The sequence below is a fragment of the Asterias rubens genome, chromosome 21, assembly GCF_902459465.1.
Source record: "Asterias rubens chromosome 21, eAstRub1.3, whole genome shotgun sequence".
Taxonomy (NCBI): Eukaryota; Metazoa; Echinodermata; class Asteroidea; order Forcipulatida; family Asteriidae; genus Asterias; species Asterias rubens.
Window position 1 is genome coordinate 5,129,840 of NC_047082.1, and position 14,252 is coordinate 5,144,091.

The window sequence follows — 14,252 nt, forward strand, 5'->3', positions numbered from 1 at the left end:
AACTAGTTCCCGAGGCGAAGCCGAGGGAATTAGTTTGTCAACCTCTAATGCCGAGGGGATCCTCATCGACTTGTCATCCAAAATAAACCATGTTATATTGTTTTACTATACTTCATACATATTCAGTTACTGGAACATAAGTTTTGAGCAAGAGAAAATGATTACTGTGTAACAAAATGCACATGATAAGTTTGTTCATGTGTTGGATGTCGCTAGAGAGAGCACTGTTCGTGCGTGTATACAAAACGGTGCCACGATCGTAAAGCGCATGACAAGTAGAATAGTGCCCGGGTATGACGTCGCGCAATGGTAGTGCGCATGACAAGTAGAATAGCTCCCGGGGAACTATTACTTGTCATGCACATGTACCACTTGCGTGATTACTCACGTGCGCGCTTGGTAAGTAGCAAAATTAACACCTGGCACGTGATGATGAATGAACCAATGAGAGCTCGACTCTCTGTCATGAATATATATGAGGTATAGTAAGCATGGCGGCGCAATCGGAGAATATACTTGAGCAAGGCTTACATTTGTACAGTAAAATTTGTAGTTTAAAGATGCTATGTCCGATTTTTGGCCGATTCGACCCCAACATTTTGATTTAAAATTCAATAGGTATTTTGATGGGGGTCGAGAAAGTTACAAGCTTTCATTTGAGCCATTGCTCGAAAAAGTCCGCCAATTATTAGTAGCAGTGAAATAAAGTGCTCAAAATTAGTTTTTGTCGGGATCCCGACAATATATCACGTCACCAATTCTTATGTGTTTTATGAGAAACGTTTTAAATTTTTGTCATGGTTCCTGGCCACTTAAAGTACAAGTTAAACTTTGTTTCGATAGAGCGGGTGATACTCTTTGAAAATACCATTCAATTGAAAATATATATTTTTTAACGTTTGGGCCAAAAATCTGACATAGCATCTGGAATAGTCAGAATCTATTCAGTTTTCAACGTGATCTTAAGTCGTACCTTCTTCAAAATTTACTTTCTGTCCCCCTCCCTGTAATCTTGTTTTTATTTTCATTATTACTTGAGTGTAGGACCTGACCAACTGAATGTTGTGTGTCTTTGTTGTCCCGGTCTTTGTTGGTCATTTGTGTTTTTTGCTTTGTCTGCTCAGTCTGTAATAACTCTCATTGGCTCTTTTCTTTGTACGGGCACTCCCTATCACAAGCTGCGCTTACTTGAATGATTGCTGAATCCAATTTCCTGCATTTTGTGTATTACCTTGCTAACATTGCATTTATAATATTTGAGGAATTTGAAATAAAAATTGAACTGAAATTTCTTCATTTGCTTTGTTTTCTTTCCGAACGATGGTTACAGCACCGATCACAGGGAATCTTGCAAGGCGATATGGCAGCCGGGTGTGTGTAACGACCGGAGGGTGCTTGCTTTTTGTTGGATACCTTGCCAGTGTGTTCACTTGGAACATCTTCCAGTTAACCATCACATTGGGATTAACAACAGGTAAGTGTCAGTTCTTGGGGTAAAATAACACCTTTTTGGTAATAATATGTCATAACCATGTCTATTTTTATCACATATATGCTAATTTGACAAACTTTTTTTTCTAAAATGAAGGTCACTGTAATTTTTAATATGTTATCGTGACCTTGCCCAGTTTGTGAAACAATGTATCATTCCAAAAATCATCGAAATAAAAATCACTTGATATAGCATGTCTTCTTCTATCAGAACCAACCAAGAAACAACTGGGCGCTTCAAAATTTACAATTGTATGACTATTCTTGTACAGTTGTTAGGTTACAAATTAGTCCATTTATATATACGTTACATAATAAATCCACCAACAAAACTCACTCTTCTGTTTCTATAGTTACTAAAAGTGTTCATGGTTTTGCGATTTTTTTCTTGTTGAGGGCTGATGTGGTTTAACCATTAATTTTGGGGGTGGACCATAGTTTCCCCAAAAATTTCTTTCGAAGATGTAAAAGAAAAAGAAAAAAAAAATCGAATACTTTGGAGGGGCTAGGATCAATCCCCGGACCGATCGTCCCCCACCTCCCCCCCCCCTCCCTTTTCTGGTGCACCACTGTGATTATTAGTGATCTCAGTATAGAGATTACATCAAAGTTGAGATGGAGAAGCTGTCTGCCTTTCTTCATAGTCAGGTTGCCTAGGTCCAAATTTTGACGAGATCGTGACCGACTGGCCCAAAGCACCAAACTTGGTAGATATATTATTTAGGTCCTAGAGAAGATATTTAGAAGGGGTGACACCTGAAAAAAATCTTGGAAGGGTACCTAATTTGCATAAGTCCAAATTTGTGCACAATTTGCATATAAAATCTTTTTTTTTAAATTATGTAGCGATTTTGTTTTTCAGTTGAGTGCTGTATTCAGCCCTTTACTAATTAGGCCTATTGGTAGGGTTCAATTTATGTATTTTTACTTTAAAGTCAAAATAGACTGATGCTTATAACTAATTATCACTATTTAAGACTAATTACAACGTAATTGTTAGTGATTTGACGAGTAATTCATTTATAAAGATTTAATGTACAATTTTATATTTTCGTTTTATTATTTGCACCTACAATTTGGAGCTGGGCTTCAATTAGCCAATTCAATGTTTTTATCCTTCCTGGCGTATTCACTTTGATATTTTAGATACTAAAGATCAGTTTTAAAAGCATCAGACAAGACATATTTGATTGGGAATCCCTCCCTTTTACCAGGAATTTTGAGCATAACTGCCTGGAAAATTCTCTTCCGGCAAGTCTTAAGACACTAGTTGCCATGCTGCTGAATGTACCTAATGTAAAGCACCAAGATATCAATGGGTCACAGGTTTGTCTTTCCATAGCTCAGATGGTCAGCTTCAATGCAAAAAACAAAGCTTCTGTGGCAAAAAACAGCAGGCATTGCAAAGAAAAGGAGCCACCTCTTCCTCTCTACAATGGGTTATGTATCCATACACTTACAAGATGCAACATATAATTAACATCATGTATAGACTGGGCATCAGTGTTAGCTACGACCGTGCCATTAACAAGAAGCTTGTCTGCCCTGCAAATCTAACATAAGGTCGATGGTAAACTTGAAATTGCAAGAGCTACAGAAGTCTCCTGGATACACATATATATTTTTCTCTTAATAAAGAAGGACAAGCTTGAGAAAGAAGATTACATTGCCTGGTCCTGCCTTCCATGCTTTAACTCAGATGCCTCCTTCAGGTCCTGGTGCTCTTGACGCCCTCTTTCCGCTTTTATACGAAAAGGGACAACCATTGACATGATCAAGCATAATGCTTGATGGGATGGATATCCAAAGGCAGATAACAACATATCTCAATCCAAACACCGCTAATTGCTGTGGACCAACCACTGTCTGCCCATGCCAATTTTGTTCAGTGGCGTTGGCCCGAGACATTGTATTGGGAGAAAAGCACTTTTTAGTAACGTTGGTGGTCTCCACATTGAGATGACTCTATGGAACACAATTGGAGACTTTCTTGAAGGATCTGGTTGGACCCCTGCCTTATGTGAAGCTGGTGTGGGCTCCTCAGGTACAGCAGACTCATTCCTCTAAGCTGCTCACCTCACTAGAACCAGGCACAGTCATCAAGTTACAGCCCTAACAGTTGCAAATCTGCAGAGAGAGATGCTTGGCAACTGAAGGTGGAGTCTGACAGTGGGATATCTTTTGAAACGTGGAAGCAGAAGATGATTACGGCAAGCCCTACATTTCAGTACTGGGATATCATTCTTGAAATATGAAACACTTGTGCTGATTTTCATCCGTTTATACTCATTGTATCCGAGATTTTGATCTCTTTGGGGAGGCTTTGAAGGCATTGGTGTCTTGGTTCTTTGTTCTGGATCACACCTACGCTCGCTGGATCCCCATTCACATCCGATACATGAAGGCTCTACCACAAAATATCAAAGAAGAGGTCATACAAATGTGGTTTCTTCAAATGACTCAACACGAGTCCTCTTGCATGCCTCTTGACCATGGTCATGAACAAGACAACGTTAAACGGTCTGGTGGCGTGGTAGAACTTACCGAAAACGCAGCTGCCTCCAGAATATGGATGGTTTCAGGTCCACAGCAAGCAAGACTGCTGAAGGAATTTGAGGACCAGTTCAAGGACGGAGAAAACGTCAACATTGCATGAACAGGGATGACTATGCAGGAGGTTTTTAGGAAACAAGTGAAGAGCCTTACTGAAGCAATCTCAGAAATGGGTAACCCTTTCATTGAGTATTCTTCAGAACTGCTTGCTTTGGACACTTGAAATTGGATACCCAATTTATTATTATAATGGCCATCTTGGATTTCTGACAACACATAATTACCTAGGCACATCATCAGTTCATTAATGTTGTTTAAGTGCAGGATAAGTAAACAAAACCACCAAAGTAAATTATTTCAAAATGACCTTTGCTTAAAAATGATAAAAATGTACCGAAATTAGTGCTTAAGTATAGGATTTTGCAGCCATTTTGAAATTATGTAAATTAAGTACCTTCCAAAAATATTTTTTTGGTGTCACCCCTTCTAAAATTGATTTCTGGGGCCTATAGAAGGTACCTACCAAATTTGGTGCTTTGGTCCAGTCGGTCACGATTCCACCCATAAGCTACCTGCCTATCAGTAGATCACAAACATATGCAGTATTGCTTTAACCCCCTGTGATGAATCTTGAACAACAAATTTAATGCATAATAATTTTAATCCCTAAGAGCAATTTTTTCACCATGCTTCAACTCTGACTTCAGGGCCCATTTTAATAGAGCTGCTCAGCTGCAGATTTTGTGCTAACTGTACGATTTCCGTTTCTAAGCGCCGCTAACCGTATAGCGCACGAAAAGGCATGCTATTGTAACATTCGATCCAATCAGCCAGTAGAGGGCGCCAGCACGGCTCCGCGGTGGAGCTAGTTGCTGGTTGGCCCCCTGCTGGAAGTTTGGGAAGCCCGCTCGCCTGGGGATGTTTTCCTATGTCTAGATCTGTGGATTTGTAAGAACGGATGTCTGGAATAAAACGGTCAGGAATTCAAGCAGAAATACCGATTCTTAGTGTGTTTCATTGCTCCGTACTGATGTGGTTATTGACACAGGATTTTTGTGTTGTTACCTTCCGGTGAAGTCAGAGTTGCAGCATGGTGAAATGTTACCATCTTAGAAAGAATTTTGTTTGGGAAAGATGCCCCCCTTCCCCACCCACAACCCAAATTAAATCCTTGGTGCGTCACTGCTGGTATTTCAAAGTATGATTCCGGTTAGACCACATCAGCCCTCAACATGAAAAAATCCCAAACCATTAATAATTTAAGTAACTTTTTGTTGTTGTGGATTTATAAAGTAAATTATATAAATTGACTAATACTATACCTACCAACTGTACCCCCCCAAAAAAATAAAGTTGTCAAATTTGAAGAGCCCGGTTGTTTCTTGGTGGATTCTGATAGAGGAAGACATGCTCTATCAAGTGATAATTATTTCGGTGTTTTTTTGGAATGATACGTTTTTAAAATGTTAGATTTTAGGGGTTTCTGCCCTGACTACATGGTAAATTTTGTGTGCATTCATTGCTCATAAGGACCTACAATCACAGCAATTTTTATCAAAATCGGAAGACATGAGGGAAAAAAGTGCATTGGTCTGACATGGAATGACAGATATACCTGTATTTTTATCATTTGTGACAGGTGTTGGTATGGGTCTTACCTACATACCACAGATAGTTGCACTGGTATCGTCTCCGTCCAAGCATTTTCCAGTCATGTACGCCATAGTTTTTCTGGGTGGGTCATTTGGTGTCATGGCGTTCCCTCCTGTAGTCGATTTTCTTCTCGGAATCTATGGCTGGCGTGGAACCTTGATGATCATGTCTGCTGTTATGTTCCACGTGTCTGTGTTTGGTGCACTGAATGGTCAACACGTCCATAAGTATTCAAAGTTAAATACAACAGACACTGATCAAGTATCAAATGACAAGAATGAGCCCGGCTTTCGTAATCGGCTGAAGGAAGTTGCTTCCTGGCTTTCTTTGAATATCCTCGCTGAGAAACCAACGCTACTTCTTCAACTCGGTATTTCTTTACTACAAGGCGTATCTTCTGCTGCTTGGATGGTATTTCTAGTACCTCATGCAGTATCAAGAGGTATAACTCTCTCTGCAGCAGCTCTGTTATCTACTGGAGGTGGTGTTGGAAACCTTGTTGGAAGACTCCTTAATATTCCTCTGCAGGGCTACAATGTCATCAGTGCATTTTGGTTCTTTGTGTTACTGTGTCTTATAAACTCAGTGGCAATGTTCATGGATTCATTTGCCCACGATAATTATGTGGTAAGTGATACTGCTGTCTCTTTAATCTCTAACCTTGTAACTAAAAATGGTTTTATTCTTTATATTATGCTAAAGAAAGCTAAGTTTCTGTGTATTTATAATGTTGATATAGACATTCTAATCTTTCGTTTTGTTTAATATGGCGTTTGATCAAAAAGAAATGTTTTTTTCCGTGTTAATTATGCCAGGTCCTGATGTTTTTGGCTTGTGTCAACGGGGGCGCCATTGGACTTCTAAACATTCTATGGATGTTAGTGGTGAAAGAAATGTACGACGAAAGTTTTTTCGTTGATTTCTATATTTTAAGTGTCTGCATGTACGGGCTTGGAGAAATCAGCGGAAGTTTTGCAACAGGTAAGGTTTACTACAACATGGACATTGTGATTTGGTTGCATGGCTATGTGAAGCCATAGAGCTTATTAAAAGTCTGCCTCGATTGACGTCACAAAATGGGTAGGCGGAGTCACCCCCCGTAAACAACTTTATCTCTAACTTTATTTTTTAAACAATATAAATCGTGACAAAAAATTACTAACAAAAAAATTGTTTTATTGTTCATCAGCCTCTTATGTTTGGAAGAAAAACAATTCTATTTCCAGGTGACTTTACCTGTACTTTTATGAGCTCCGTGTACGGGTGTTTGTGTGGTGGTGATGGTGGTTATGTTGGTGGTTTGTTTTGAAGTTTTGTTTTTAAGAGAACTGACTTCAATTTCGTCTTGCGTATTATCTCTTTACAGGGTTGCTTTACGACCTGACACGAAGTTACGACCTAGCCTTCGTCGGGCTTGGAATTGTCAACATTGTAATGATGGTACTCATGCTGGTGGACGGCGTTATTCAGCGATGTTGTTCCCACCATTGATTAACAATTTGCTCAAAATGCTTTTTGCCCTCACTAAGGTTTGCTTGAGAGTTTTTAAGTCACAAATTTGGTTGCTAGTGTTTGAACGTAGTCATCGTTATTGATGTATTCCACGTCGTTGACTGCAATATTTTGTAGACGCCACTAAAGCCAAACCTTATTTGTTGCATGTGCTTATTTAAAAATCCTGTCCGGAAACCCTAACCGTAACCTCCCCGTGAGATTATTACAAGAGGAAATAGTCGTACCTCAATGTCGTCTGACCTAAATGCAGTCACAAACTTGTCCCCAGATGTCGCCCGACCTAAATGGAGCCCCGAAGTTGTACCCAGATGTTGTCCTGACCTAAATGGAGCCCCAAAGTTGTACCCAGATGTCGCCCTGACCTAAATGGAGCCCCAAAGTTGTACCAGATGTTGCCCTGACCTTAATGGAGCCTTAATGGAGCCCCGAAGTTGTACCCAGATGTCGCCCGACCTAAATGGAGCCCCGAAGTTGTACCAAGATGTCGCCCTGACCTAAATGGAGCCCCAAAGTTGTACCAGATGTTGCCCTGACCTTAATGGAGCCTTAATGGAGCCTTAATGGAGCCCCGAAGTTGTACCCAGATGTCGCCCGACCTAAATGGAGCCCCGAAGTTGTACCCAGATGTCGCCCTGACCTTAATGGAGCTCCGAAGTTGTACCCAGATGTCGCCCGACCTAAATGGAGCCCCGAAGTTGTACCCAGATGTCGCCCTGACCTTAATGGAGCTCCGAAGTTGTACCCAGATGTCGCCCGACCTAAATGGAGCCCCGAAGTTGTACCCAGATGTTGCCCGATCTAAATCTATAGCCCCAAAGCAGTACCTAAGTGTAGCCCCAAAGTTGTCCCCAGATGTCGACCCGACCTAAATGGAGCCCCAAAGTTGACTCCAGATGTCGCCCGACCTAAATGGAGCCCCAAAGTTGTACCCAGATGTCGCCCCGAACAAAAAACTTTAGCCCCAAGCTGTACCTAAATGTCGATCAAAGTTGAACCTAAAAGGTCGGGTGACTTTTAGGTGCCGCACAGACGGCCCAAAACTGTTGTCAGACTTTATGATCCACGTCAGCACACCTACTTCGTAAAAATTGTAAATTAATGCATATTTTGATTAAAAACAAGACCGTATCAGACCGTATAGTTTTATTGTTCTGCAAATTTGAATTTGAACAGACGCATTTTTTCTTATTAATAACCGTATTTATAACGCACCCATTGTCAAAGGATACAAAGCGTCAGGTATTTTTACTGCAAGGTGAGTAGGACGAAGTTTGAATTATGAGACCTAATCCTTTTTTAGCACCATGTATTGATTTTTACAAGGTACTGTGGCGTAATATGCTGCCAGAAAAACCACAGTTTAACTTCCCGATCTTAACTGCTCGGCCACGACACTTCCATGATTCTGAGAAACTACTCTGAGATAATAATGAACCTGATGGGATCGATTTAACAAAACTCTTCCTAACTTAGGATTAAGGACGAGTCCTAGCCTGAAGACCGATCCTAGGTAAGACCGGTCCTAGGATCGATTTTACAAAACCCTTTCTAAGCAGGACGAGTCCCAGGTATAAATATAAACCCGAAAACAAACCCTCGGACGAGGCTAAACACGCTATTTCAACGGCCATTTCTTGCCTGATGTATTGCCTACAGTGAATACAACATTTGTATGGTTTGCACATCACGTAATCACGTTTCAAAGGCTTTTCAGGGACCAACTCACCCGATCCAAGGCAACGTGTCAATTTCATATTATTTTAAAAGCTTTGAGATATAGTTCGGTAGTTCCATAATGTATTATGAGTTTTGGTGTGTTACGCAGTAGCTATTATTTAATATTTAGTAAGTATTAGCTGATCAATATCCAGGTTTAGCTGAAAAACTAAACGGGTTACGCTAACCGGAAATAAGTCTACTGATTCGTTAATTGTAAACACCTGTATTTAATTGGTCAAAAGTTCATACTGATAAGTTGATTGTCGTTGGTTAAATGTTTCCCTTCATATCCACCCGAACACCTGATATTTGTTATTGCAAACAACTCTGCAAAGTACGAAACTACAGTGTTTTATTTCAGTTATAAATCATTTACAATTCATAGTGGTGTTATGGTTTTATGTCTAGGGCTGTGGCAAGAGTCTGTGACTATTTTGTTGTTGTTAACACCCATATTTAAAGACAGTGGACACTATTGGTAATTGTCAAAAACCAGTCTTCTTACTTGGTGTATCTCAACATACGAAAATTTGAGCTCAATTGGCCGTCAAAGTTGCGAGATAATAATGAAAGAAAAGAACTTATAAGACAGTTTCTTCCTTCCTATTAGTCGAGAGCAACGGCGATATACGCTCGACGCACACCCTTATAAGGAGTTGTTTACCCGAGGGCCTACCATTTCATAGCTGGAGGAGTGTTGTGTTGAAATAACTCATTGAAAAATTATAATGTTTGCATTCATTTTACTTTTTACCGAAAAGGTGTTTATGAATGGGAATCAAATTGTGTTGAATCGGTTTTCAACTTGTGGTTTAGACCCGCCGAGGCCTGGCTCTTGATAATTTACCTCAACTTCGTCTCGGTAAAGTTATCAAGAACCAGGCCTCGCCGGGTTTAATAAACCACCGGTTGAAAACCTCTTCACATTGATTCTCTTATTTTACATAAAGGGACACGTTTAATACAGGGGCAGATCCAGGATTATTTAAAGGGGGCATAATTATTATTATTATTATTTTCAGAACGGAAGACCGCGCTATCCCCAGACAGCATTTTTTTCTCTTCAATTTTACGAAATTTACACTGTCGTTAGTGCTCGATGGGAAAGTTGTTTTCTTCTAAATCGTTTTTTGTAAACAAAGGAATCTTTAAAAAAAAAATAGGAAACAAATTGCAGCCAGCATGTGCAGAGAAAAATTCATGGCTCTGCTTACCGTAAGCAAAGAACTTCGCGCTTACGGAGGCATTGAATTCAGAGCTTACATCAAGCGTATTCCAGGGAACTGAGACCCAATAAACTTTTAGCCATGATTTAAAAAAAAAAGAATTAAGGATCGTAAACAGATGCAGAGAGAGAATTGAGCATAATGTTTCCATTGAGATGCACTACTGACTTCTAAATAAGGGAATTGTAGGGTAGCGACTAGTTCTTTCACGGCCGTTTAAAACAGGCAGTGTCGGTGTGATAAAGGCCTGAGCCCAAAAGTATTACCTAATTGTCGCCCGACCTAAATGTAGCCCAAAAGTTGTACTTAAAATGTCGCTCGACCTAAATGTAGCCACAAATGTGTACATTGAAGTTGCAAAGACCTGATTGTGTAGAGCCGAACATGTACTTAAATAGCACAGCATAATTAAGGCACCAAAGTTGTACCTAAATGTTGGCCCGTACCGCTAACTTATATAGCCCAAAGTTGTACCTGACGTTGCACTGACTTTTATGTAGCCCGCTCGAAGTTGTACCAAATGTCGGCCCGACATAAGTAACGTAGCCCCCAAGTTGTGCTTTAATGTGGCCCGACCTAGTCCCGAAGTTGTACCTATAAATGTAGCCCCACCTTAATGTAGCCCCGAAGTGTTGCCCGACCTGAACGTGAACCAAATGTGTATTTTAAAGTGGCTACGACCTGAATGTAGCCCCGAAAATATACCTGACAAAGCATCTTTCAGTAGTATGCACAGTATTGGGATACATCAAGTGATAATACTGGTCTTTGGCAATTGCCAAATGTGTCCCATGTCTTCATTACTAAACTGTTAAAGCTTTGATCAGTGTTACTGAAAACCATGCCATATCAATGTAGGATGATCGGTAATTTTCCCGATAAATTCCCAAGAGCTTTTGGTCGATCTGTACTTAAAAGAAGATGGATTAGTACGACATTACTCGGGAGTCACTGAACTTCTACGAGGAACTGTGCATGAAAGAAGAAGAATCTTTTCACACTACAAAAAAAATCACGGGAATTTGTCCCTGGAAATGACTTAGTCCCAGGAAAAAATTGACCCTGCTCAGGGGTAAGGTTGAGGGAATTTACCCCGGGGTCAAAATCGGCAGGAAATCAACTGATACCTTGATGCAGCAGAGTTTAGTTGACTACGTCAGCTTTTTTTTTTTTTTTTTTACCTTGAGCAATATCAATTAATACTTCATTTTATTTATTTATTTTAAATGTAATACACAAAAACTACAAGTTCGACAGGGGCTGCCAAGTATAAAGAAAAAAAAGTATCATCTAGAGATGTGTAAAACTAAAGCCCTGTCAATGTTTGTTATTTTATATACAAGTTGTGATACACGAAGTGTGGGCCTTTGGACAATTCTGTTTACCGATGTTTTGCGATTGCTTTAAACGGTTGACAGCATAGAGTTTTACAATTATGAATCGATGATTGACAATGACCAGCTGGAGCTGTTTATAACCGTTTGTTTTCGGATACGTTTAGATGCACGCGCTATAGTCTTGGTACAAGACGTTTCTCGTTACGGGAGATGCGGGCACTGTTGGGGAGTTGGCCGCGCTGAGGAAAACGAGAAACGTCATGCACCAAGACTAACTACGCGCACGACGAATATCCGAAAACTGTCTCGGTCAAAATACAACACACGTATACAGAGCTCAAGGATGTCGGAAAACGGAGAAGTTTTTACAGAGTTTCTTACTTTATTACGCCTTTTAACCAAAAAATGATTTTATGCATCGGAATAAACGGGTGTATGTAAACCTTTGTTTATGACCGGTAAAAAGTGTTAACTCATGGGCGTGACACGCGACCTTGCACCTGTTCTTTTAAGTCAGTTTCTTCATTCCTATTGGTCGAGAGCAACGGCTGAAACAGTTGTGCCACATCACGCGATACGCGCGACGCGCACAGCATTCCCTTATTAGGAGTTGTTTACCCGAGGGCGGCGGAGGGCTTTACCATTTCATAGCTGGAGGGGTGTTGTGTTGAAAGAAATCATTTAACAATTATAATTTTTGCTTTTTATTTTACTTTTTGACCTAAAAGTGATGATGTTTTTGACCGAAAAGTTATTTATGAATGGGAATCAAAGTGTGTTGCATCGGTTTTCAACTAGTGGTTTAAACCCGCCGAGGCCTGGTTCTTTATAACTTACCTCGACTTCGTCTCGGTAAAATTATCAAGAACCAGCCCTCGTTGGGATTAAACCACTAGTTGAAAACCTCTTCACCACACATTGATTCCTTTATTAAAGCACGAGCAAATCCAGATTAAGTGCAAACTATCAAAAGCCAAAATAAAACTGATACAAAGAACAGCTTTTAAAGCAAGTCAATGCGGGTCAAAGGTCAGTACTACATGTACTTCAGCAAGTTCCTTTTTAAGAGCACAGAAGAGAGCAGCTGCCAAGAAGGTGGCCATTGTAGCAGAGCAGGCAGCCTCAGAGCAGTTACAAGCCCTTGAACTTGAAGAGTTAAAGCTACGTCAAAAGAAAGTGCAGTTGTCCTTAAGCACCAAGTTAGCAGTTGCTAAAGCAGAGGAAGAAGTTTACACATTGAATGAGTATAGTGATGACACTGAAGTAAAAATACAAAATATCCAGCACCCCCCTGCTCCTAATTTGTCAGCATTAGATACATCCGCAGCGCCACCACACGTTGAGATTTCTGATGAAAAGGTGGAACCGGTGAGCAGCACTCCTACTGGTAATGGAGCCCAGACACATTTCCCCCCGAGTTTGTCCGCATCGGAAATTCATCCAGTTCCTCAAGTTCAGAAAGTCGACATGGAGACTACCAACCCAACTGTAGACGAAGGATCCATCTCTCGGATAATGGAGCAAAATCAACTGCAGCAGCAACGTTTGTTTGAAGTAATGCAAATGCCTCGAGCAGAACTATTAACATTCGACGGTGATCCTTTGCAGTATTGAACATTCATAAGATTATTTGAGAACAGTGTGGACAGTTCAAATATAGAGGACAGTGCAAAGTTGGTTCGCTTGATACAGTATTGTTCTGGTAAGGCAAATAATGTAATTCAGTGTTGTTCTGTTATGAAACCAAATGAAGGATACAAAAGGGACAAAGAATTGCTAAAAGAGAGGTTTGGTAATGATTATACAATTTCTGAAACTTGGGTGAATAAGGTTACCGAAGGTAGCAGCATAAGCCCCCATGACAAAGGGGCACTGTGAGAAATGGCTGATGATCTAAAAACATGTAAGGAAACACTGATGGCCATGGGGTACAATCATGAAGTAAATACTCAGAGAGTACTGGTGAAAAGTGTTGAGAAATTGCCAGTTTATTTGAGAAATAGGTGGATAGTGCAAGTGAGAAAAATCAAAAGGTACAAAAATAGGCCACCCCAAATAGAGGATTTGGTGGAATTTGTAGATGATGCAGCCGAAGAGGCTAATGATCCTGTGTATGGCAACATGGGTAAGACGAGGGACACAAAGGGAGATACAAACAAGGGTATAACTAGGGGCCTAGTGAATCGACCTAGAGGTAGTTTTACCATGATGACAAATGCTAACCCAACACGTCATTTTACATGTGTAATGTGCAAAGGTAATCACACCCAGTTTGGGTGTTCAGAGTTTAAAGGCAAAAATCCTTCAGAAAGGCTAGAATATGCTAAGACGGTCAAACTGTGCTTTAATTGTTTATTCCAGAATCTTGAAGACTGCATACTGGGCGTATCAAGTTCTTGAGCTGGCGAGTTTGGTTGACTAATTAGTGGTTAAGCCACTAACTTCAGGTAAAGATAAACAAACACACACAAAAAAAAATATAATAAGTCATTTATAAATTAATGAAAGAACAAGTGAAGTTAGTGAATAAATAAATAGGCCAAAATAGACAAAACAAAATGTATGATCAAATAAATAAATAAAACAACATACACTTTTGCTCAATTGAATGAGCTATTAAAAGCAGTCAAAGAGAAGGTTTGAAAAAAATATTAATAAACAACCCCAGCGTCTTGCCATACACAGCAAGAAAGCCACCCCTTCCCAAAGCAGCTGGCAGTGGGGGATTAAAACCAATCCCACAGAATATGGTTCAACT

General features: G+C 40.1%; 1 protein-coding gene across 2 annotated transcripts in view; it reads left to right on the forward strand.

Annotated features, from left to right (window-relative positions):
- LOC117304345 (monocarboxylate transporter 7-like) overlaps nt 1-8,441 on the forward strand; it is a 35,739-nt gene extending 27,298 nt beyond the window's left edge. For both annotated transcript variants that reach the window (XM_033788747.1, XM_033788746.1), the window contains 4 exons: nt 1,331-1,474; nt 5,684-6,324; nt 6,513-6,678; nt 7,064-8,441. In XM_033788747.1, coding sequence (XP_033644638.1) covers nt 1,331-1,474; nt 5,684-6,324; nt 6,513-6,678; nt 7,064-7,188 — 1,076 coding nt within the window. In that variant the 3' untranslated portion in view covers nt 7,189-8,441. The remainder of the gene's footprint in view (nt 1-1,330; nt 1,475-5,683; nt 6,325-6,512; nt 6,679-7,063) is intronic.
- The last annotated feature ends 5,811 nt before the right edge of the window (nt 8,442-14,252 follow it).